Source organism: Oncorhynchus tshawytscha, linkage group LG02 (assembly GCF_018296145.1).
Source record: "Oncorhynchus tshawytscha isolate Ot180627B linkage group LG02, Otsh_v2.0, whole genome shotgun sequence".
NCBI classification, from domain to species: Eukaryota; Metazoa; Chordata; class Actinopteri; order Salmoniformes; family Salmonidae; genus Oncorhynchus; species Oncorhynchus tshawytscha.
This window is the reverse complement of record NC_056430.1, coordinates 65,459,997-65,485,067: the sequence shown is the minus strand read 5'-3', so window position 1 is coordinate 65,485,067 and position 25,071 is coordinate 65,459,997. Positions and strand designations below refer to the sequence as shown.

At 41.9% G+C, this 25,071-nt stretch overlaps 2 protein-coding genes across 2 annotated transcripts; one reads left to right on the top strand and one right to left on the bottom strand.

Moving 5' to 3' along the window:
• Positions 1-999: 999 nt before the first annotated feature.
• Positions 1,000-6,543, top strand: LOC112266078 (keratin, type I cytoskeletal 42-like). Its single transcript, XM_024443564.2, has 9 exons — positions 1,000-1,181; positions 2,490-2,584; positions 3,151-3,233; positions 3,463-3,619; positions 3,964-4,125; positions 4,272-4,397; positions 4,700-4,920; positions 5,538-5,626; positions 5,746-6,543. Exons 2-9 carry the CDS (start codon positions 2,516-2,518, stop codon positions 5,850-5,852), a joined length of 1,014 nt encoding a protein of 337 aa, XP_024299332.2. The 5' UTR covers positions 1,000-1,181; positions 2,490-2,515; the 3' UTR covers positions 5,853-6,543.
• A 1,695-nt stretch (positions 6,544-8,238) lies between these two features.
• LOC121840269 (zona pellucida sperm-binding protein 3-like) lies at positions 8,239-10,773 on the bottom strand. The gene is made up of 11 exons (XM_042302825.1): positions 10,664-10,773; positions 10,320-10,504; positions 10,140-10,243; positions 9,775-9,866; positions 9,435-9,615; positions 9,160-9,265; positions 8,992-9,080; positions 8,830-8,921; positions 8,601-8,708; positions 8,441-8,482; positions 8,239-8,358 (listed from the first exon to the last, which is right to left on the bottom strand). The coding sequence occupies exons 1-10, from the start codon at positions 10,725-10,727 to the stop codon at positions 8,466-8,468; spliced, it is 1,038 nt and encodes a 345-aa protein (XP_042158759.1). The 5' UTR covers positions 10,728-10,773; the 3' UTR covers positions 8,239-8,358; positions 8,441-8,465.
• Positions 10,774-25,071: the final 14,298 nt, after the last annotated feature.

The window sequence follows — 25,071 nt, the reverse complement described above, 5'->3', positions numbered from 1 at the left end:
CCAACATCTGAGAGCAAGTACTGAGTAGGCAAAATGGAATGTGAGGAATTATGAGGTTTATTCATATTTCAAACAAGGGTATAGTTACTGAACAGGACATCTTTGAAGTCAGAAAGAAAGAATGAGAAAATCTTCAAAGTGACTTATACTCAAAATAGTAAGAATACCCAATACACATCTTTGACAATGATTGAACACACTATTCAAACCAACTAATCTGAGAGCAAGTATACTGGGTAGACAAAGTAATACAATTGAATTTGTTGAATTTATGAACAGTTCATAATGGTTATCTACATTTCAAAAAGATGACTGTTACTGACCATCTTTTCGAATGGATAGAATGACAGAAAACCATCAAATGTAAGTGAAGGAGTGACTTGGTGCAACATTTTAGTTTGGTAAAATAATAACATAACAAATACAATATTTAGCCTACAAAGATATATTAAAATATTGCCAATTTCAGTAAACAAACCAAAACGTAATTGAAAATGGATATCTGAAACCATGTCAGCTTTACAAAACACATCCGGTAATGTTCTCAAACTGTCTGACTTGCCAGTCGATACCTGTCAAACCCACTGTCCTTCATAAACCACAACCTTTACTGAACCATTCATTTCCCTAGAAGTACTTAGTGACTTTAGTGATGCTCTTGTTACATAGTTGTTGCAAACCCTGTACCCACCCACTGAACAAAACAATTAGACATACCTTCATTCCAAGGAATAATGGTGACGCAGTCAATCGTTCTTAATCCAACTGTATAAGAAGCTCGAGGACACGAAGGGGGTTATTTTACCTGACGCCTCCAACTCGGAAGAACGCACTTTAACCTCCCAGGACGCATCGCCAAACCATCTCTCGCCATGTCCATTGTAGCCAGTCGCAGTAGTAGCCGTAGATACAGCTCACGTAGCGGTGTCGGTTCGAGTGGCCTCAGTTTGTCCGGTGGGATGCAGTTTTCCAGCGGTTTGGGAGGCGGTAGGTCCCGTATGAGCGTGTCCTCTGTTGGGAGCAGTCGCGCGCCGAGTGTATATGGAGGTGCCGGGGGATACGGCACCCGTATCTCTCAATCCACTTTCCCTATGGACGGGCCAGGCCAGATCACTATCGGTGCCAACGAGAAGTATACCATGCAAAATCTGAACGATCGTTTGGCCACCTACCTGGAAAAGGTAAGGCAGAGTGATGGAGATGTGTCTGGAGATTAGGTGCGCTCCGCGATATTACGCACAACCCATATTATGTGCGTGGAGATCGAAAATCAAGGCACGAATGCAGGGTGATCAATCTTTTCAGAACAAAACATATTCGATGATATAGAAAACTGCTATGAGAAAGTGATCAAGTGATCTTTAATCTTTGATATAAAGCTTTTTTTTTAAATAACCCCTTTCACCAATACTCTCCACAATGTTCAATTAAATGTGATAACACAGTAGGCTACAGTAAATTGACTCCATTACATTTTTTAAAATTTAAAACAACTTTTACTTAACTTGAAACTTGAAACTATTTAATCCATCATTAATGTTTCTAATTGTAAAATTGCTATTGAGAAGAAGCAGTTACCTATCGTTAGCCTGTAAAGCTCCAAGGAAAGTCTCATTATTAAAAATACACACCTGTATTACTATTATAAACGCACGTTCCTAAATACATAATGAGGACCAGTGGTGGAAAAATACCACATTGTCATAAGGATTCCTTAATAGAAAATGACTCAAGTATAAGTGAAAGCCATGCAGTGAAATACTACTTCAGTAAAACTCCAAAAGTCTTTGGTTTTAGTATCAACACATGTAATTGCTAAAATATACTTCAGTATCAAAAGTAAAAGTGTAAATCATTCCTTATATTAAACAACCCAGAATGCACAATTATTTATTTACATTTTTTGTACAGAAAGCCAGGGGCACTCATACATCATTTACAAACAAAGCATGTTGGTTTAGTGAGTTCACCAGATCATAGGTACTTGGGATGACCAGGGATGTTCTCTTGATAAGAGTGTGAATTGGACCAACTTCCTTTCCTGCTAAGCATTCAAAGTGTAATGAGTACGTTTGGGTGTCAGGGAAAATCTATGGAGTAAAAAGTACACAATTTCCTTTAGGAATGTAGTGGAGTAAAAGTAACAGTTGTCAAAAACATGACTAGTAAAGTAAAGTAAAGTAAAGATACCCCCCAAAAACGACTTATGTAGTACTTTAAAGTATTTTTTTACACCACTGATGAGGACAATAACATAGCAGGATTTGAACATTTATTTTAAATTCCATTATGTTGGGGATTATCTAATGGGAGTGCGCATATTCACATAATGTGATGGGGTGCGCCCCAAATGGCACCCTATTTCCAATGTAGTGCACAACAGGGCCCATAGGGCTCTGGTCAAATGTAGTGTTCTATATAGGGAATAGGGTGCCATTTTGGATAGACACATGAACTGAACTGATTCCCTCCACTCCCTGTTTACACAGGTGCACTCTCTAGAGGCAGCCACGAGATGAGATCACCGACTCACAAGAAGGACGTCAGTGGGTTCTATGGCACCATCACAGACATCCGCAACAAGGTACTTCTGGGTAATGTAGTCTAATGTAGCAACCCACTGGGCTCACACTGGTTGAATCAACATTTCAATGTAATTATATTGAATCAACATCGAATAGACGTTGAATTGACGTCTGTGCCCAGTGGGAAGGGAGGTGGGGATAGGATTGAGAGGATGCCAACAGGTTTGTGAAAGAGTCACTAGAATGAATTACAGTGCATTTGGAAAGTATTCCGACCCCTTGACTATTTCCACATTTTGTTAAGGTACAGCCTTGTCCCCCTCATCAATATACACACAATACCCCATAACAAAGCAAAAACAGGTTTTTAGAAACTTTAGCAAATGTATTAAAAAGAATATGGAAATTTCTTTTTTGCTCTGACATGCACTTAAGTCCCACATTAGGGGTGTAATTCCTATTGCCTCTCAATGTTTATCTTGTTGATTGTCGAAAAACTGTGCTCTGTTGTAAATGAATGAACAGTAGACATGAACCAGATCTGTTGATCTAAACACATGATATCCTATACATAGTTGACTCTGTTATTACATCCCATTGACTGTGGCTATCCTCCTGTTCCTAGATCCAAGCCAGGTCTGTGGAGAACTCTCAGATGATCCTGCAGGTGGATAATGCCAGACTTGCAGCTGATGACTTCAAGATGAAGTAGGTGCACTTCCTGTTTGTACTGTACATGGCCTCTGTGAGTGTACTGATTCTGTTTGTAACTCTTGGCCTATAGGTTTGAGATTGAGTAGATTGAATCCTCCCAGATCTACAGAAATGCTCATGGGGGTAGGCAGGGCTATGGATGAGTTTATGGTTGGGCAAGTTGTATCTTGGTTTGTTGTGAGAAGGAACTAATCAAGCCCTCTTCTCTCCTCAACCCCTGTAGGTTAGAGACGGAGGCTAACATGCGTATGAAGATAGAAGGGGATGTGGCTCGTCTGAGAGGAGTCCTGGACAGCTTTACACTCACCAAAGCAGAACTGGAGATACAGATTGAGGGGCTGAAGGAGGAGCTGGTCTACCTCAGGAAGAACCACGAGGAGGTCATTTCTCCTCACACACTCAAATCTTAACGCTTGTGCTGTTGGCTGAAGTGCCAATATGCCAGGACAGCCACATGTGGTTTTTCAATTGGACACAATGGCTTCCCCTGTAGTTCTTGCACAATCAATGTATTTATCAATTCTCAGTGAGTTTGAAACCTTTCCATGTTTGGCCACAAGGGGGCAAAACCAACACACAACAAATCTAGAGCAACTTCACTGTTATTAGTCCCCAAACATAGAGTAACTGATTGTTTTAAGGTGCTTTTGCCCTTCCATCTGTATAAGGAATCTACAAATCCCAGGTATTACAGCACAATTTGTCTCCCTTTTCCTGTTGTTAGGAGATGCATTTGATGCGGACGCTGCAATGTGGTGCTGTGAATGTGGAGATGGACTGTGCTTCCTCAGTGGACATGAGCAAGGTGCTGGAAGAGATGAGGACCCAGTATGAGGGCATGATAACGAAGAACCAGAGAGATGCTGCCAAGTGGTTTGAGAGCAAGGTGAGACAACTTCTGAAAATAGGACAGGGGGACTCGAAAGATGTGGGCATGGGTCCCTAAATGTGTTTTGTGAGAGGCACAATTGACATGTATTTTGTGAAGTGGTACTACACTTTTGACTAATACGGTGTGTGTGTGTGTGTCAGGTGGAGGTGCTTCAGAACCAGATCACCACCAGCACCACAGAGGTGAAGACCTCTCAGTCTCAGGTGACCGACCTGAAGAGGACCATCCAGAGCCTGGATATTGAACTGCATGGCCTGCTCACTCAGGTATGATGTCAAACCATCTTAGTGAATCAGCATCCCTAAACATATAGCATTTCTCTTTACCCTACCTCTGTTCCTAAAATATGGAATTCCTTTAGGTCTTAAAAGAACAGTACACTCCAAAATCAAAGTTTGTTAGATGTTTTCAGACCTCCACAGTGGTCTAATGTCAAGGTGTTCTAACACCTTTATGCACACCAATCTAACTATCTCTACCATTCTTCATCTCCCTCTTTATACATTTCTACTACCCTCTCCTTCTTTTCCTTCATCTTAATCCCTTACAAACATAAACACATTCCTAGAAGGGGTACCTGGAGCAGAGCGTCGTTGATATAAACAGCCGCCACGGCTCCCAGCTGAGCCAGCTGCAGGTTTGTATCAACAGCATGGAGGAGGAGCTGCAGCAGCTCAACGTCAGCATCCAGCAGCAGGCCTCTGAGTACCAGATTCTCCTGGACATCAAGATGAGGCTGGAGATGGAGATCGCTGAGTACAGGAGGCTGCTGGATGGAGAGGGACTCAGGTGAGAGGGGATAATGGAGGGGCAGGAAAGAAGGAGGGAGAAGGGATGGGGGGATGACAGCTGTTTATTGGCACCTCATTGCAAACAGTGGTGGAAAATGTCTTGAATAAAAGTAAAAATACCTGAACAGAAAATTACTAAAATAAAAGTAAAAGTCATCAAGTAAAATTCTAATTGAGTAAAAGTCTAAAAGTATTTGGTTTAAAATATATTTGAATATCAAAAATAAAAGTAGAAATCACCTGAAATTCCTTATATTAAGCAAACCAGATGGCACCATTTCACTCATAACACTCATAACTAACAAACCAAGCATGTCGGTTTAGTGAGTCCGTCAGATCAGAGGCAGTAGGGATGACCAGGAATGTTTGGTTGATAAGTTCGTGAATTGTACTAAGTATGCAAAATGTAACAAGCACATTGGGTGTCGAGGAAAGGTACAATATTTTCTTAAGCAATGTAGTGAAGTAAAAGTAAAAGTAGTCAAATATGTAAATAACAAAGTACAGATACCCCCAAAAACGACTTAAGTTACACCACTGATTGCAAACTAGTAGATCAAGATGTGTGTTGGTGAGTTTAGCTGACCTCAAGTGTTCTTCGCCTGTGTCTACCAGTAGGCATGTGGAGACCAGACAGGAGGTCAGGAAGGTGATCGTGGTCGAGAAGGTCCAGGAAGTACAACAAATCCAGGAAGTGGTGGAAGGTGAGCAAGCAGAGAATAATTAATCAAATGAATGAATCAATGAAAGAATCATGTGTTGTTCCCCATAATACACACAATGAATGAATGAATGAATTCCTGTTTGGTGGCTCTTTCCACAGAGTATAATCCACACATGCAGAAGCGGGTGAGAGTGATCGTGGAGGAGATGGTGGATGGGAAGGTGGTGTCCACCTCAGTAGATGAGAAGGTCCAGGATATGAACTAACTGAGAAGGCCAGATAGTTCCGGAATCTGGTGAAGCGTTAACGGACCACCCATACCCCTGGACCACCCATACCCCTGGACCACCCATACAACTGATGACGGGTGATCAAGCCCTGTCTATATATATATATATATATAAATATAAATAATGTCGTGGTCACATACGTAATATGTCCCTTTTGACAGGATTGCATCAGCTGAATGATAACTGATGTAATTTACTCATGTTACCTTAAAACTCTTATATGGCTCTATCATGTGGACAATTTAATATTATTTCTAAGGTGTTTTTCCTGTGGTTCCATTTGTTGCCAACATTTGTTGCCACCAGGTGACATCTCTCATTTAAACATCTTTGGCCAGTGCATACGTGAAAATGATTTCATTTGAATAAAGTGTAAACAGATTACAGTTACATAAGTGGCAACAGGGAAACTATGACAACATTGCCATTACTGTTGAAAGTTTCCCTTTTTCTCTCTATTTTTCATCTATAACAACAAAAAGCAAAGTCTCAAATTTTAAGCAACATTTGGTAAAAAATAATTTATACACGTTTGTATACTCTCAGGGCCACAAGCCATGTATGTTCTCTGTACTCTATGACAGGTTTAAAGTTCATGTTCTGTAGACCTCTGACACTGACACTACATGATACATTTGGCTGTTATTAAAATATAAATCTCAATGCATTTCAGCACACTGATATCATAATTGAGGGTCTATTGCTGTCCTCTTAAAAGCTGGGGAAAAAAACACTTTTGCAGAGTGGATGAAGCCAACACATACTGTACCCTACATTATATGATCATAACACTCATAGGAGTTTCACTTACTCAATTGTTCTCAGAGCGGAAAGGATTATGATTGGTTGCATCAGGCAACCAATGAAAAAGAAGAGGCGGGAATACCAAACGGAGTGCAGGCAGGTAGACATGTCACTTGATAGGCAAAATAAACACGTTTGGGAAAAAAGTGAGGGAGGAATAGGAAGTACAAAATTCTGCAGGAACGAGCAGCATATAAGCAAAGTTGAATATAGTTCTTCATTTTGTGCATTAATGTCCTGTTTCCAGTTTGTCTAATTAAATACTAAATGTGATGCAAACTAAAATTAGTTAGGTAAAATGTGTTTTCTACGTTATGTTAACAAGCCAACAGTTTAGCCTTAGTTACCAAGCTGCTAGCTAGCTCAACAGTGTTAGTCTTACAGTGCCTTCAGAAAGTATTCGTACCTTTGACTTATTCCACATTTTGTGTTACAGCCTGAAGAAAATGTTTATATATTTTTTAAATCACCCATCTACACATACCCCATAATGACAAAGTAAAAACATGTTTATAGAAATGTTTGCAAATTGGTTGAAAATGAAATCTCAATTACATACCCTGAGTCAATACTTTGTACAAGCACCTTTGACAGAGATTACAGCAGTGAGTCTGTGTAAGTCTAAGAGCTTTCCACACCTTGATTGTGCAATATTTGCCCATTATTCTTTACATAATTCTTCAAGCTCTGTCAAATTGGTTCTTGATCAACAGTAGTGTATATTTGGCCTTGTGTTTTAGGTTATTGTCCTGCTGAATGGTGAGTTTGTCTCCAAGTGTCTGTTGGAAAGCAGACTGAACCAGGTTTTCCTTTAGGATTTTGCCTGTGCTTAGCTCTATTCCATTTATTTTGATCCTAAAATATTCAGTCCTTGCCGATGATGATGCAGCCACCACCATGCTTGGAAAATATGGAGTGGTACTCAGTCATGTGTTGTGTTTGATTTGCCTCAAACATACTGTAATGCTTTGTATTCAGGACAAAGTTACTTCTTTGACCTAATTTTGTACAGTTTTACTGTAGTACCTTATTGCAAACAGGATGCATGTTTTGGAATATTATATTCTGTACAGACTTCCTTCTCTTCACTCTAATTTTGGTTAATATTGTGGAGTAACTATGTACAATGCTGTTGATCCAGCCTCCTCCTATCACAGCCATTAAGCATGGCCATCAGCCACCTACAATCTCTAAACTTGGCTTGTCAATTTGATATTGGGGTGGGCTACTGCTGAAAAAGTAGCAAAACAATAAGCAGGTTCACTTATGACAATCTTTCAAATAGCGTTACCATTGCTAATGATAGTCACAGCAGGTGTTCATGCAAACGAATTATGCCAAAAAAAGAAAGTGTTACAGTTCAAGAGTAATCAGGACACTGGGAAGTCCAGAACACAAAGTCACAAAACACTGAGCACTCTCATTGAGATCATCTTCTTACAACCAGATGGTCACATCTTGGCTATTTTGTGTAGATACCGGCGCCGCACTACTGGATTTAGGGTACATCTCATCAGGATCATAGCATTTTGACAACCATTAGAAACAAACACCATTGTAAAGTACTCATTTTATTGAAACAAAGGACTTCATATCCATACTGGGGATAGTGGAAAGTGATGCACCCTTCAGGCCACCTACAATTAGATGGCTGTAGAGACAGAAAAGACAGCCATCCCTGGAACAGGTTGAAGAAGTGTTAGTAACATGCATCTCATTGCCGTTGGGGGATGTTACAGTAAAATAACCAGCACACACACCTGACAAGCAAAGTGTTCCAGACCATTACACCAACCAGTCAACTGAATACAGAACACAATGACAGATGAGTAGGTTACAGGTTCAAGTTCATTTGGCATCAAAGCTGATACAATTAAAAGCCAAGTGTAAACTATAGTCTTCAATGCCAAAATCACCAACCTTGTTCTACAGTAGGATATTTTACAAATTCACTGGGGATCCGGGTTTCAGAGTTTTCCACTATTGTGAGCGGTCCAAGAACAGAGTTTTGAACCAGGCCCTGGGGTTCTGAGAAAAAATATATATAAATTACTTCAAGCTGCAGTCCCATCAGAACTCAAGAGTGATCAGCTCAAATGAATATGGAACTACAGTTTAGTCAGGCTTGAAATGAAGTGCCTCAAAATACCTGAATCCACACCCCTCTTCAACCGAGGCTTGCAACTCGAGTCACAGCACTTGCAGAGGTCACTTTGAGACGGGTCGTCCAGCAGCTCCCATCTATGAATAAAAAAGTTGGCTGTTGCATTGGCACTAACGTCATTATGGTCGTTATGTGACCAATACTTACTCTCCAGTCTCTTTAATGTAGTGGCAGGCCTTCTTTTCTATATCAAAAACCTCAGGGTCCCATGCAACAAGCTTACAATGAATATACACCTGGGGTGAAATAAGAGAACAGTCAAGAGCTACAGTATGAAAACAACCCAGTCATACCGAGAACTTGTGGTCCACTCACTTCCTCGCCTAAGGCAAACTTGAAGGACTGCAGGTAAAGCAGAATAGCAGACGAGTGGTACCTAGGCAGGAACCTGGAGTTCCCAGTCTTCCCATCTGCAAGGCAACTGAAAATGCATTGTGCAATGAGCAGACAAACAGAACTTCCATCCAGCAAATAAGCCAACTTTAAAATGTATTCAATACTTTTCAACATTTGAGTAGGCTGTTTAGCGCTAGGCAGTCAAAAACCCAAAACGTGCACCCTACATGGCCATAGCCAGGTCTGGTACATACCCCTTGTTGGTGATGATGGGGTACACCGGGCTCGCAGACTGCAGTTCTGGTGTTGTGGCCGCCACACACTCCTCCAAGAGCAGCAGCAAGGGCTGATGGTCCTTCTGATCCACTGCTGCCCAGATGGGGATGAAAGAGCCCAGGGGAAACAGGCTGCTCTTAGCCAGACCAGTAAGGTCTTCTACATGCAACAGAGAGGGGAAGGGGCGCAATGCTCATACGTACTGTACAGCCACAGGTTTCAACTAGCTTCGGGCAGTGTCCTCTGCTAGGAATTTCTTTACCAGGTAAGTTGCCTGAACATATTCTTACAATAATTGATGTTGTATGAGTCACTCACCATTGAGGAGTGCCATGTGGAAAACCAATCCTCCATGACCCTCAGCACTACCATAGGCAGGGATAAGGAATGGGGGAATCCATCCCTCAGGTCTACATACAAGGGGAATGTTTAGTTTAATAATGGTGGCAAAGGCTTAGGAAGATTTGATTCCAACACCATAGCTAGAGTACACTACACCCAATAGAGCCCTAAAGCTCAACTCAGTTCCACTGCATTTAAAAAAAAATCATTCCCCTCTAATTAGGGACTGATTTAGACCTGGGACACCAGGTGTGTGCAATTAATGATAAAGTAGAACCGAAAGACAGCAGGCGCCAGACCTCTTAGGGTAAGAGTTGAGTACCCCTGGCATAGATGGTTACCTTGTGTAAACACACTTAATATGGTGACTAATAGCAGCAGGTTTGGGCTTTCGGTTAGGTCTGTAAGTCAGGCTGGTTGAATAGATGTGTTTTTTGCCAGTCACCTGGGGAATAGAAGGAGAAGCATTAGTCGTCGCAGGATCCAAAATGGCATACATTGGGTCAAGAGTTAGACATTACCCGTTTCTTGATGGCACAGCCATTGAGGTTGTAGTGGAATGTCGCCATCCCTTCTCCCGTGGGAAGAACAGAAAATGTGGACGGAACACAGTGTCCAAGGAAAAGACGGGCAGCATGTTCAACCAACTCTGGACTGACCTTCCATGTCACTTTAATGGAGTGTTTCTCACAATCCACATTAAAATCTAAAAATATAAATTTGGTAATGTCATCATTCACATCTCAAGAGCCAACACCACAATTTGGCTAGTCTGTTAGGCGGTCAGCATGAGATAAGTAGCCTATTCAAGTTAACATGGTATCAGCGCTACATAATCATATTATGTGTTCATTATTAGACGTACCTTCATTTGCAGCGCTTGCTGCTACGACAGCCAAAACAATTGCACATTGCCAAAGGAGTGACATGACTGAATGATCTAGGAGTGCCTACAAACTAGAAATATTTATGGACCAATTGATCCTAATCATCTTAATTCTGAACACCCGTGAGAGGTCAAGGAGCGATAATTATAGACCTAAAAACCTACCAACATCATCACTTTTGGTATTTCCTGGTCTGAAAACATCCTTGAATTTTTATGGGTTTTAAAAGTAAAAATGGTAATAGACACATCTTTTCCCCATAAAGTAGTCTGTAAAGCGTCTCACAAAACACGATGGACGGACAGAAGAGTGACTTACACAGGAAATAAAGTTGATTCAAAAAGATTGAACAATCTGGTTTGCTCAATTTGACAGTACCACACTAAGTGTGGATTAGGTCTTTTTTACATCGATTAAAAGCGTATTTTATGCGACAGTCAAAATGCTGATCAAGGTTAAGGTAAAACCAGCCATTTAATTGGTGGCCAAGCCCGCTAGTTTACATACTGAATGGTCATCTCATCACCGATCTAGCTATCTGCCGTAGCTAAATATATGAATAGATCTGAAAAGCGATATATAGTGGGCATCGCAGCAGGCCATTGGCATACCCGTATAGAATGCAGAGTTCGCTAACGTTAACTATACTGAACCAAAATGTAAACGCCGCAAGCAACAATGAAAGATTTTTCTGAGTTACATTTCATATAAGGAAATCAGTCAATTGAATTAAATTCATTAGGCCCCAATCTATGGATTTCACAGGACTGGGCAGGGGCGCAGCCATGGGTGGGACTGGGAGAGCAGGGGTGCAGCAATGGATGGGACTGGGAGGGCAAGTGTGCAGCCACAGGGGAGCCAGGCCAAGCCAATCAGAATGAGTTCTTCCCCATGAAAGGGCTTTATTACAGACAGAAATACTCCTCAGTTTCATCAGCTGTCAGGGTTGCTGGTTTCAGAGGATCCCTCAGGTGAAGAAGCCAGATGTGGACGTCCTGGGCTGGAGTGGTTAAACGTGGTCTGCGGTTGTGAGGCCGGTTGGACGTACTGCCAAATTCTCTAAAACGACATTGGAGGCGGCTTATGTAGAGAAATTAACAGTCAATTCTCTGGCAAAAGCTTTGGTGGACTTTCCTACAGTCAGCATGGCAATTGCATTTTGTATGCTATTTTGTATGCTATTGTATGTGTGAACGATGGCTAGCTCCTCGAATGATCCCAGTCCCTCCTATTGTGCATCTGTTGTAGAAAGAGGCGAAGATTCTCAGAACATATGTTCCCTACAAATGTTTTATTTCCTTTTGGATGCAGGTATGTGGTTTTATCTATGTAAAATATGTTATGTATAATAAGGAGAGACTGTATTAATTTTTGTATTCAAAAATCATTTTGATGCACTGAGAGAAAGAGGCGATGATTCTCAGAACATATGTGTTCTACAAATGTTTTATTTCCTTTTGGATGCAGATGCAAGATGCAGAGAGTGAGTTCTGCTTAATTAAAACTACCTGATCTCCAAAGTCCACGTCTATAGTCTCAATCAACCACACACAACGCAGAGTTACAGCGGTGCAGTATAGCACCGGTTACATTGGTGCCTTCTAGTCCTGGATTCATCGTTGATCGACGTCAGCTCAATCACCGCGGCGTTGCTGCTCTAGAGACTAATTATATCATTGAGGTACTCTTGCCGCCTCGTTGCAAAAAATCGGAACTACAGTCTTTTTTCCTGTTTATTTTTTTTCTGACAACGATGTATTGAGAGCGCTGTTTATAGTTAACCAACATAGAAGTGTGTTCATCAACAGACATTTTAACGTAACATTAGTGGTTTAGTGGCATGGCATCTTATAATGGTGATGAACCCAAATTCACTGCTGGGAGGGGGAGGTTTTTCTCATACTCTGATCAAACCCCTGTAAAGTGTGTAGGTGCAGGAGGTTCCCCCATGTTTTGCTCCACAAAAAAATGGGATGAAAGCCCATCATCTGGTGTTAATCCAAATGCCCCTGTAGATGGTCTAGCTGAGCTGGTCACTCAGCTAGCCCAGGAAATAGGGAGCTCCATTAGGGAAGAACTACAGAGTGGCAGGTCCAGTAATTATGAGCCACCAGTAAGAACAGAAAAGATAAGTGATCATCAATCAAATCAAATCAAATGTATTTATATCACCCTTCGTACATCAGCTGTTATCTCAAAGTGCTGTACAGAAACCCAGCCTAAAACCCCAAACAGCAAGCAATGCAGGTGTAGAAGCATGGTGGCTAGGAAAAACACCCTAGAAAGGCCAGAACCTAGGAAGAAACCTAGAGAGGAACCAGGCTGTGTGGGGTGGCCAGTCCTCTTCTGGCTGTGCCGGGTGGAGATTATAACAGAACATGGCCAAGATGTTCAAATGTTCATAAATTACCAGCATGGTCGAATAATAATAAAGCAGAACAGTTGAAACTGGAGCAGCAGCACGGCCAGGTGGACTGGGGACAGCAAGGAGTCATCATGTCAGTTGGTCCTGGGGCATGGTCCTAGGGCTCAGGTCCTCAGAGAGAGAGAGAGAAAGAGAGAAAGAGAGAATTAGAGAAAGCACACTTAAATTCACACAGGACACCGAATAGGACAGGAGAAGTACTCCAGATATATCAAACTGACCCTAGCCCCCGACACATAAACTACTGCAGCATAAATACTGGAGGCTGAGACAGGAGGGGTCAGGAGACACTGTGGCCCCATCCGAGGACACCCCCGGACAGGGCCAAACAGGAAGGATATAACCCCACCCACTTTGCCAAAGCACAGCCCCCACACCACTAGAGGGATATCTTCAACCACAAACCTACCATCCTGAGACAAGGCTGAGTATAGCCCACAAAGATCTCCGCCATGGCACAACCCAAGGGGGGGGCGCCAACCCAGACAGGATGACCACATCAGTAATCAACCCACTCAGGTGACGCACCCCTTCCAGGGACGGCATGAGAGAGCCCCAGTAAGCCAGTGACTCAGCCCCTGTAATAGGGTTAGAGGCAGACAATCCCAGTGGAAAGAGGGGAACCGGCCAGGCAGAGACAGCAAGGGCGGTTCGTTGCTCCAGAGCCTTTCCATTCACCTTCCCACTCCTGGGCCAGACTACACTCAATCATATGACCCACTGAAGAGATGAGTCTTCAGTAAAGACTTAAAGGTTGAGACCGAGTCTGCGTCTCTCACATGGGTAGGCAGACCGTTCCATAAAAATGGAGCTCTATAGGAGAAAGCCCTGCCTCCAGCTGTTTGCTTAGAAATTCTAGGGACAATTAGGAGGCCTGCGTCTTGTGACCGTAGCGTACGTGTAGGTATGTACGGCAGGACCAAATCAGAGAGATAGGTAGGAGCAAGCCCATGTAATGCTTTGTAGGTTAGCAGTAAAACCTTGAAATCAGCCCTTGCTTTGACAGGAAGCTAGTGTAGGGAGGCTAGCACTGGAGTAATATGATCACATTTTTGGGTTCTAGTCAGGATTCTAGCAGCCGTATTTAGCACTAACTGAAGTTTATTTAGTGCTTTATCCGGGTAGCCGGAAAGTAGAGCATTTCAGTAGTCTAACCCAGAAGTGACAAAAGCATGGATTAACTTTTCTGCATCATTTTTGGACAGAAAGTTTCAGATTTTTGCAATGTTACGTAGATGGAAAAAAGCTGTCCTTGAAATGGTCTTGATATGTTCTTCAAAAGAGAGATCAGGGTCCAGAGTAACGCCAAGGTCCTTCACAGTTTTATTTGAGACAACCCTACAACCATTAAGATTGTCAGATTCAACAGAAGATCTCTTTGTTTCTTGGGACCTAGAACAAGCATCTCTGTTTTGTCCAAATTTAAAAGTAGAACGTTTGCAGCCATCCACTTCCTTATGTCTGAAACACATGCTTCTAGCAAGGGCAATTTTGGGGCTTCACCATGTTTCATTGAAATGTACAGCTGTGTGTCATCCGCATAGCAGTGAAAGTTAACATTATGTTTTCGAATGACACCCCCAAGAGGTAAAATATATAGTGAAAACAATAGTGGTCCTATAACGGAACCTTGAGGAACACCGAAATTTACAGTTGATTTGTCAGAGGACAAACCATTCACAGAGACAAACTGATATCTTTCCGACAGATAAGATCTAAACCAGGCCAGAACTTGTCCGTGTAGACCAATTTGGGTTTCCAATCTCTCCAAAAGAATGTGGTGATCGATGGTATCAAAAGCAGCACTAAGGTCTAGGAGCATGAGGACAGATGCAGAGCCTCGGTCCGATGCCATTAAAATGTCATTTACCACCTTCACAAGTGCAGTCTCAGTGCTATGATGGGGTCTAAAACCAGACTGAAGCATTTCATATACATTGTTTGTCTTCAGGAAGGCAGTGAGTTGCTGCTCAACAGCTTTTTCTAAAATTTTTGAGAGGAATGGAAGATTCGATATAGGCCGATAGTTTTTTATATTTTCTGGGTCAAGGTTTGGCTTTTTCAAGAGAGGCTTTATTACTGCCACTTTTATTGAGTTTGGTACACATCCGGTGGATAGAGAGCCTTTTATTATGTTCAACATAGGAGGGCCAAGCACAGGAAGCAGCTCTTTCAGTAGTTTAGTTGGAATAGGGTCCAGTATGCAGCTTGAAGGTTTAGAGGCCATGATTATTTTCATAATTGTGTCAAGAGATATAGTACTAAAACACTTGAGCGTCTCTCTTGATCCTAGGTCCTGGCAGAGTTGCGCAGACTCAGGACAACTGAGCTTTGAAGGAATACGCAGATTTAAAGAGGAGTCCGTAATTTGCTTTCTAATAATCATAATCTTTTCCTCAAAGTAGTTCATGAATATATCACTGCTAAAGTGAAAGCCATACTCTCTTGGGGAATGCTGCTTTTTAGTTAGCTTCGCGACAGTATCAAAAAGGAATTTCGGATTGTTCTTATTTTCCTCAATTAAGTTAGAAAATAGGATGATCGAGCAGCAGTAAGGGCTCTTCGGTACTGCACGGTACTGTCTTTCCAAGCTAGTCGGAAGACTTCCAGGTTTGGTGTGGCACCATTTCCGTTCCAATTGTCTGGAAGCTTGCTTCAGAGCTCGGGTATTTTCTGTGTACCAGGGAGCTAGTTTCTTATGAGAAATGTTTTTAGTTTTTAGGGGTGCAACTGCATCTAGGGTATTGCGCAAGGTTAAATTGAGTTCCTCAGTTAGGTGGTTAACTGATTTTTGTCCTCTGGCGTCCTTGGGTAGACAGAGGGAATCTGGAAGGACATCAAGGAATCTTTGTGTTGTCTGTGAATTTATAGCATGACTTTGGTGTTCCTTGGTTGGGGTCTGAGCAGATTATTTGTTACAATTGCAAACGTAATAAAATGGTGGTCCGATAGTCCAGGATTATGAGGAAAAACATTAAGATCCACAACATTTATTCCATGGGACAAAACTAGGTCCAGAGTATGACTGTGACAGTGAGTAGGTCCAGAGACATGTTGGACAAAACCGACTGAGTCGATGATGGCTCCGAAAGCCTTTTGGAGTGGGTCTGTGGACTTTTCCATGTGAATATTAAAGTCACCAAAGATTAGAATATTATCTGCTATGACTACAAGGTCCGATAGGAATTCAGGGAACTCAATGAGGAACGCTGTATATGGCCCAGGAGGCCTGTAAACAGTAGCTATAAAAAGTGATTGAGTAGGCTGCATAGATTTCATGACTAGAAGCTCAAAAGACAAAAACATAATTAATTTTTTTTGTAAATTGAAATTTGCTATCGTAAATGTTAGTAACACCTCCGCCTTTGCGGGATGCACGGGGGATATGGTCACTAGTGTAGCCAGGAGGTGAGGCCTCATTTAACACAGTAAATTCATCAGGTTTAAGCCATGTTCCAGTCAGGCCAATCTCATCAAGATTATGATCAGTGATTAGTTCATTGACTATAATTGCCTTTGAAGTAAGGGATCTAACATTAAGTAGCCCTATTTTGAGGTGAGGTATCATGATCTCTTTCAATAATGACAGGAATGGAGGTGGTCTTTATCCTAGTGAGATTGCTAAGGCGAACACCGCCATGTTTAGTTTTGCCCAAACTAGGTTGAGGCACAGACACGGTCTCAATGGTGATAGCTGAGCTGACTACACTGACTGTGCTAGTGGCAGACTCCACTATGCTGGCAGGCTGGCTAACAGCCTGCTACCTGGCCTGCACCCTATTTCATTGTAGAGCTAGGGGAGTTAGAGCCCTGTCTATGTTCGTAGATAAGATGAGAGCACCCCTCCAGCTAGGATGGAGTCCGTCACTCCTCAGCAGGTCAGGCTTGGTCCTGTTTGTGGGTGAGTCCCAGAAAGAGGGCCAATTATCTACAAATTCTATTTTTGGGAGGGGCAGAAAACAGTTTTCAACCAGCAATTGAGTTGTGAGACTCTGCTGTAGAGCTCATCACTCCCCCTAACTGGGAGGGGGCCAGAGACAATTACTCGATGCCGACACATCTTTCTAGCTGATTTACACGCAGAAGCTATGTTGCGCTTGGTGATCTCTGACTGTTTCATCCTAACATCGTTGGTGCCGACGTGGATAACAATATCGCTATATTCTCGACACTCGCCAGTTTTAGCTTTAGCCAGCACCATCTTCAGATTAGCCTTAACGTCGGTAGCCCTGCCCCCTGGTAAACAGTGTATGATCGCTGGATGATTTGTTTTAAGTCTAATACTGCGGGTAATGGAGTAGCCAATAACTAGAGTTTTCAATTTGTCAGAGCTAATGGTGGGAAGCTTCGGCGTCTCAGACCCCGTAACGGGAGGAGTAGAGACCAGAGAAGACTCGGCCTCTGACTCCGACTCGCTGCTTAATGGCTGCTTAATGGGGAAAACCGGTTGAAAGTTTGTCGGCTGAATGAGCGACACCGGTTGAGCATTCCTACAGCATTTCCTTCCAGAATCCGTGAGAAAGTTGTCCGGCTGCGGGGACTGTGCCAGGGGATTTATACTACTATCTGTACTTACTGGTGGCACAGACGCTGTTTCATCCTTTCCTACACTGAAATTACCCTTGCCTAACGATTGCGTCTGAAGCTGGGCTTGTAACACTCCTGTATATTATGAGTACAGCGACTGCAATTAGAAGGCATCATGTTAATGTTACTACTTAGCTTCGGCTGTTGGAGGTCCTGACGAACAGTGTTCAGATAAAGCATCCGGAGCGAAAAAGTTGAGGGAAAAAACAAAAATATAAACGGTAATTAAAAAGTAAAAACAGTAAAGTTGTCAGGTAGCAAAATAGGTTGGCAACAAAACGCACAGCAACTCATAAACAAGTCTGCAAGTTGTGACATGAAATTCAGAGTCGGTAGGATATGTAGATCTCAGTCAAATTAAGTTCATCATGCAATCAGACATAAAGGAACCTCCTACGTATAGAGGAGATGTTACAGACAAATCCTCCATTCATGAATGGGAGGAGTTGATGAGAATATACTTGAGGAGGAAGGGATGTCCGGTTGGGGAACAATCAGATGAGATAATTAGTCGATTATCTGGCAAAGCAAGAGACATGGTAAAGATAAATTTACGCAATGAGACAACAGTTGATCCTACAGAGAAGCCAGAGATTGTTTTTGACATTCTGAAACAGAAATTCAGCGAATTGGACAACTCATGCATGCCCTTGGCTGATTTTTACAATACTAAACCTGTACCAGGAGAGGCTGTTATGGAGTATTGGGTTCGATTGAACAAGGCCGTGGATGTCGCTGACGAGGGCCTTAAGAGACAAGGTAAGAAGATTGATTCCCGATGTCATTGGGATGTTTGTAACATACTGCCCTGACCCCAAACTGGCAGCAGTATTCCAATACAAGTCTGCTGAGAAATGGACTGCGAGTGAAGTACAGGAGAGAATCTATGAACATGAACGCCGCAGGAAAGCCACCATGTGTCAATCTACGGCTGTATCCTCAAAGCAAGTAACAGTACATCCCCAGATAACTCCATGTGAAGGCGGGGTCAACTGATAACTGATGTAATTTACTCATGTTACCTTATAACTCTTATATGGCTCTATCATGTGGACAATTGAATATTATTTCTAAGGTGTTTTTCCTGTGGTTCCATTTGTTGCCAACATTTGTTGCCACCAGGTGACATCTCTCATTTAAACATCTTTGGCCAGTGCATACGTGAAAATGATTTCATTTGAATAAAGTGTAAACAGATTATTACAGTTACATAAGTGGCAACAGGGAAACTATGACAACATTGCCATTACTGTTGAAAGTTTCCCTTTTTCTCTCTATTTTTACCCCACATAGTTTTTTTTGCATCGATAACGACAAAAGGCAAAGCCTCAAATTTTAAGCAACATTTGGTAAAAAATAATTTATTCTCCCAGGGCCACATGCCATGTATGTTCTCTGTACTCTATGACAGGTTTAAAGTTCATGTTCTGTAGACCTATGACACTGACGCTACATGATACATTTGGCTGTTATTAAAATATAAATCTCAATGCATTTCAGCACACTGATATCATAATTGAGGGTCTATTGCTGTCCTTTTAAAAGCTGGGAAATATTTTACATAGATAAAACCACATACCTGCATCCAAAAAAAACACCTTTGCAGAGTGGATGAAGCCAACACATACTGTACCCTACATTATATGAGCATAACACTCATAGGAGTTTCACTTACTCAATCGTTCTCAGAGCGGAAAGGATTATGATTGTTTTTTGTTTTTTTATGTGTTATTTCTTACATTGGTACCCCATGTCATCTTAGGTTTCATTACATACAGTCGAGAAGAACTACTGAACATAAGAGCAGCGTCAACTCACCATCAGTACGACCAAGAATATGACTTTCGCGAAGCGGATCCTGCGTTCTGCCTTTCACCCAGGACAACGGAATGGATCTCAGCCGGCGACCCCAAAAAACGACTTCGAAAAAGAGGAAAACGAAGCGGTCTTCTGGTCAGACTCCGGAGACGGGCACATCGTGCACCACTCCCTAGCATTCTCCTCGCAAATGTCCAGTCTCTTGACAACAAGGTTGATGAAATCCGAGCAAGGGTAGCATTCCGGAGGGACATCAGAGACTGTAACGTTCTTTGCTTCACGGAAACATGGCTCACTGGAGAGACGCTATCGGAGACGGTGCAGCCAGCTGGTTTCTCCACGCATCGTGCCGACAGAAACAAACATCTTTCTGGTAAGAAGAGGGGCGGGGGCGTATGCTTTATGGTTAACGTGCCGTGGTGTGATCATGACAACATACAGGTACTCAAGTCCTTCTGTTCACCTGATTTAGAATTCCTCACAATCAAATGTAGACCGCATTATCTACCAAGGGAATTCTCTTTGATTATAATCACAGCCGTATATATTCCCCCCCAAGCAGACACATCCATGGCTCTGAACGAACCTTATTTGACTCTTTGCAAACTGGAATCCATATATCCGGAGGCTGCATTCATTGTAGCTGGGGATTTTAACAAGGCTAATCTGAAAACAAGAGTCCCTAAATTTTATCAGCATATCGATTGCGCAACCAGGGCTGGAAAAACTTTGGATCATTGCTATTCCAACTTCCGCGACGCATATAAGGCCCTGCCCCGCCCTCCTTTCGGAAAAGCTGACCACGACTCCATTTTGTTGATCCCTGCCTACAGACAGAAACTAAAACAAGAAGCTTCCGCGCTGAGGTCTGTTCAACGCTGGTCCGACCAATCTGATTCCACACTCCAAGAATGCTTCCATCACGTGGACTGGGATATGTTCCGTATTGCGTCAGACGACAACATTGACGAATACGCTGATTCGGTGTGCGAGTTCATTAGAACGTGCGTTGAAGATGTCGTTCCCATAGCAACGATTAAAACATTCCCAAACCAGAAACCGTGGATTGATGGCAGCATTCGCGTGAACCTGAAAGCGCGAACCATTGCTTTTAATCAGGGCAAGGTGACTGGAAACATGACCGAATACAAACAGTGTAACTATTCCCTCCGCAAGGCAATCAAACAAGCTAAGCGTCAGTATAGAGACAAAGCAGAATCTCAATTCATCAAAGCTGGGACCGAGAGACTGAAAATGCTTCATTCAAGGTCATCAGACCAGCTAAACAGCCACCATTAACATTGAGTGCATACCAACACACTGTCAATGACACTGACTCTACTCCAGCCACTCTTAATCATGGGAATTGATGGGAAAATTAAGGAATATATCACTAGCCACTTTTAAACAATGCTACCTTTATATAACGTTACTACCCTACATTGTTCATCCTATATGGCACGCCGCATACTGTACTCTATCATCGACTGCATCCCATGTAAATACATGCATCACTAGCCACTAACTCATGCCAATTGGTTTACATACTTATCCTATATGTATATACTGTAAACTGACATCATCTACTGTATCTTGGCCTATGCCAGTTCTCAAAAATTTACATCACCTCATTCATCCTTATGTACATATCTTCTTATCCTCTACACTGTGTATAAGATAGCAGTTTTTTTTTGGAATTGTTAGTTGATTACTGCTCGTTAATAAGACTTTGGCATTATAATTGTTTAATCCGCACAAATGATCTAAATGGCAGGCTACTTTGACACTGACAAATTTAGTATCTGAGATTTTTTAAAAACGACCTTGTCTTGAATCCATCAATAGCCTATAGGCCTAGGTTTGTGGAGAAACATATAGTAGGCTACAATATGAGGAGGAAATTAGTCCTAAAAACGCTTTCCAAAAAAAAGAAGCTATTGGTCCTCTGTAGCTAAATTATAGGGCTTCTCGTGACGTATTAGGCTATTCTGAATGATTTAATTTATTTCTGAACAGACAGCAGTAATTCCGTAACTTTAGAAAATTCCTCCAGAACCCTTCATGCAGCTATGATTCTATAAGGAAACAAATGATGAAGTGCAACTCTGGAGAGATGAGGGGGCAGGATAATTGACGAAGAGGCAACTCGAATGAACTTTGATCGCTTTTATTATAATTGTTACATAGCAAAAAGTGAAAATTATTTTTCATGGCACGAGAGGTACCGGATTCGTCCAAATAGGTTCCGGAACAAAACAGTCCAGAACGGAAAGGTGCCGGATCCTGTTCTGGCATGATCCTGCTCAAATTAAGCACTGATTTGAAGTACCTAGGCCTCTACCTGCTGAGTATAAAGATTATTCAACTAGATTCAGTGAGCTTGTCATTCACAGTACTGATGAAAAATCAAGTATATTTGATCTAAATGTGGATATACGAGGACATCTAGTGGTCACCGGATTTAAAAAAATTCATGCAAGCTATCTTTGCACTAGCATGCGATGCCATATATTTGACGCAGGTATTTATTATTCAACATGTATTGTCATTGACTGGAACAAAATATAATTGTATGAGCTATGCCTCTGTGTCTCAGCGTTGTTGCACCCCTCTACTATCTGGCTTGGTGGGGCGATCTCGTTCTGCATGCCTGCTTCACTTATATTCAATGTGTCGTCATGCATTTGTGCATGCACGCTGTTAACGGTCATATCCGTCTTGCTAATTTAGCTAGCTCATCAACCAGTATTTTATTCGCTTTTTCTGCACGATAGCACTTATTAAAGCCTTGAAACTCATGGGGACCTCACTGTTACCACGGGTCATCGAGCTAGCCCTTATTTGGCAGCAGGGTTGCATCGGTTTCCACTGGATGTGACAGCTTGTTAGGCTGGCTAGCTAGGTAGCTAATTCCCTAATGCGAACTGTTTATCACGTGGCAGCCTATGCTGACTAGCGTCGCTAGCAACTAGCTAACATGGATAAAGTCTAGTCGTGGGTCCACAAAATCAAACAAATGGTACTGACCTGATGACAAAATCATATTTCGAAATTGTAGATATTTATGTTTGTGTTGTTGCTTAATGAAATTGCGAATATCATAATTTTTGTCATTTAACTACCGGTATGTATCTAATCCGGTTTCGGCATGAGAAAAGTATTAATCGCAAATTCCAGCACTAACGGATACCGGGAAATAGAAATAAGAGAACCGGTCACGAATGCGGAGCCACGCCCTAAAATAACATGTGACCACAAGGCGTTTGTGACACATTCATGCGTTCCAACTTTGTCATAATTGTCTGTAGGTTCTAAATTGCTTATGAGCTTGGCTTCCCTTCAGAAAGTAGCTGATTCTTGTACTCTACAGCTGTATTTTCCTTCAGTTACTAATAATACGAGCAACAAAACAGATTTCATTTCTTAAAATGATATTGCCAGATGGAAGAAAATAATAAGGTAGGCCTAAACTGTAATAAGATATACCTTAAAGACTGCTTGTGTTTAATCCTGAATCCAGTTGCCCCTCTTGTACTGGGATAAAACAATAGGCAAGCCATGAACCTTATGGAGGAGTGCATGTGTTTTGTAGACACACCTGGGTTCTAGACTGGCTGAGGTAAACATTTTAGGAAAGCCTGGGTTTTTAAATCCCGGTGAAAGCAGATATGTCAAAGTTTGTCAATGTCATGTTGCCCTTCCATTTAGATGAAACTAGCGAAAAGGATCATTTTGCTTCTCTTAATCCACATTTTCTAGCAAAAAAACATGTTCATGCTTTAGGGCTGGTGGGCTGCATATATATTGGTAAAATATAAAGTGTGTGTGTGGGGGGGGGGGGTAGTGGATATAATGGGGTATAGGCTTAACTGTTGTTTTGAGGGTGAAATTTCAACCACAGGATGATGTCATCATTGTAAACTAAATTCAGCATAGCCAAACCTTGTTATAAAATAGGTTGAATTTGTACCTTTGAAACCATGTCAGATTTTCAACATTATATACACTTTCAGAAAAAAACAATAGGCAGCACCTCAGCCCGGGATCGAACCCCATCCAGGGTTTTAACTACACCCAGCCCTGCTTAGCTTTAATATGTCACTGACTACTACCAATATGCTATTGTGAGAATTATTATTGAGAGATCTCTTAATAACAAAATATATTCAGTGTTAATATCGAAGTCATTCTAAGGGGTAGGTTTGACAAAGCAAATGAGTGAGTGAGTCTTTGACATGAAGACAGTGGTTAGATTCTGCCATTGGGACTGCTCTGATGTTTCCATTCTCTCCTGGTTATGACCATAGAGCCTTGTCCCAGTCTCTAGACCTGCCTGTCTGTGTGATGGATGACCACCTGACCTCTGAAGCTGTCAATGAGATGGTAAGTTGACCTTGTCATTTCATATTACAACATTAATCCAATAAAATGTTATAGTGATGCTATCATTGGCAATGTTGACGTACCACAACCATCTCTGTTGTGTTGCAGTTGTTTAATTGGCCCAACGTTGCCAATGCTCCTCCACTCTTTAACAGTTAATAATTATTTCAGTATGATATTTGTTGTATATTAAGTTTGATTATTTGCAATATAATTACATAACTACCAGGAGCAGAGCAATTCTACCAGGAGCAGAGCAACCTCAGTGATGGAAACCACAGAAGAGGGGAAGCTCAACAATGTGGAACATCTGACACTTATGGACTTCCTTCAAAACCTAACTGAGAAGTATGTTCTGTTTTCTTTGGTACTATCACACCTTCAAGGAAATAGGATCAAATTAGAAACGGATCAATCGGAAAAAAATGTTCAGTGCTAGAAAAGTTGTCACATTGCAATTTTGCCAAAACAACTGACACAAAGCAAGTATAACTTCACGATCAGGCAAATAATTAAATAAAAACAATTCTGCCACACATCCTGATATGACAACATTTATAACAATATTGTTTTCAGGCAATGGAGGGGGATTCGTGAGGGCATGTTTGACCCGGTAAGATCATGTGACTGAAAATTTAATTCGATTACCATGAAAACTCTGCCTAATGTTTAGCCTTGTTCATTAGCTTTTGAAAGACGCACTATGCAACATTTTAAAACACTTCTTCTGTTTCTGGAATACAGCTGACAAAACAACAGCTTGCTGGCTTGTGTCTGAGGATTGTCCAGTTTTTATCGGACAAGCTGATGCAGATCATCATCCCAGGTCTTTACGAACTACTGGGCATCCAAGATGCTGCCTCCTCTCCATTGTCACAGAGATCTCTCACAGCGTCACTCACCAGTTTGTTAGACGATAACACTAACACCAAGTCCCGCGTGAGATTTACTGAGGCTGGTGTACCTAAGAGGCCAGGCAGTCGAAAGTCTTACAATAGCTTTCGCATCCCGACTCCCTACCCTTCCTCCAACTGTATGGATCAGGAAGAGGAAGAAGAGCAGGAATCACAACAACTTAAGTTCAAGGAGATTTACCTGACTAAGGGCAGTGGAACCTACCTGCCCAAGGGGGCCACAAGGTATGTTCTTAAAGGGAAATTTAACAACTTCATA

Excerpts from the sequence above, each read along its gene's own strand:
- LOC112266078 (XM_024443564.2), top strand. The coding sequence starts at position 2,516 with ATGAGATCACCGACTCACAAGAAGGACGTCAGTGGGTTCTATGGCACC. Across the intron at positions 2,585-3,150 it reads TCACAGACATCCGCAACAAG|ATCCAAGCCAGGTCTGTGGA; the intron begins GTACTTCTGGGT and ends TCCTGTTCCTAG. Across the intron at positions 5,627-5,745 it reads AATCCAGGAAGTGGTGGAAG|AGTATAATCCACACATGCAG; the intron begins GTGAGCAAGCAG and ends CTCTTTCCACAG.
- LOC121840269 (XM_042302825.1), bottom strand. The coding sequence starts at position 10,727 with ATGTCACTCCTTTGGCAATGTGCAATTGTTTTGGCTGTCGTAGCAGCA. Across the intron at positions 10,244-10,319 it reads GCTGTGCCATCAAGAAACGG|GTGACTGGCAAAAAACACAT; the intron begins GTAATGTCTAAC and ends TCTATTCCCCAG. Across the intron at positions 9,616-9,774 it reads CCACATGGCACTCCTCAATG|AAGACCTTACTGGTCTGGCT; the intron begins GTGAGTGACTCA and ends TGTTGCATGTAG.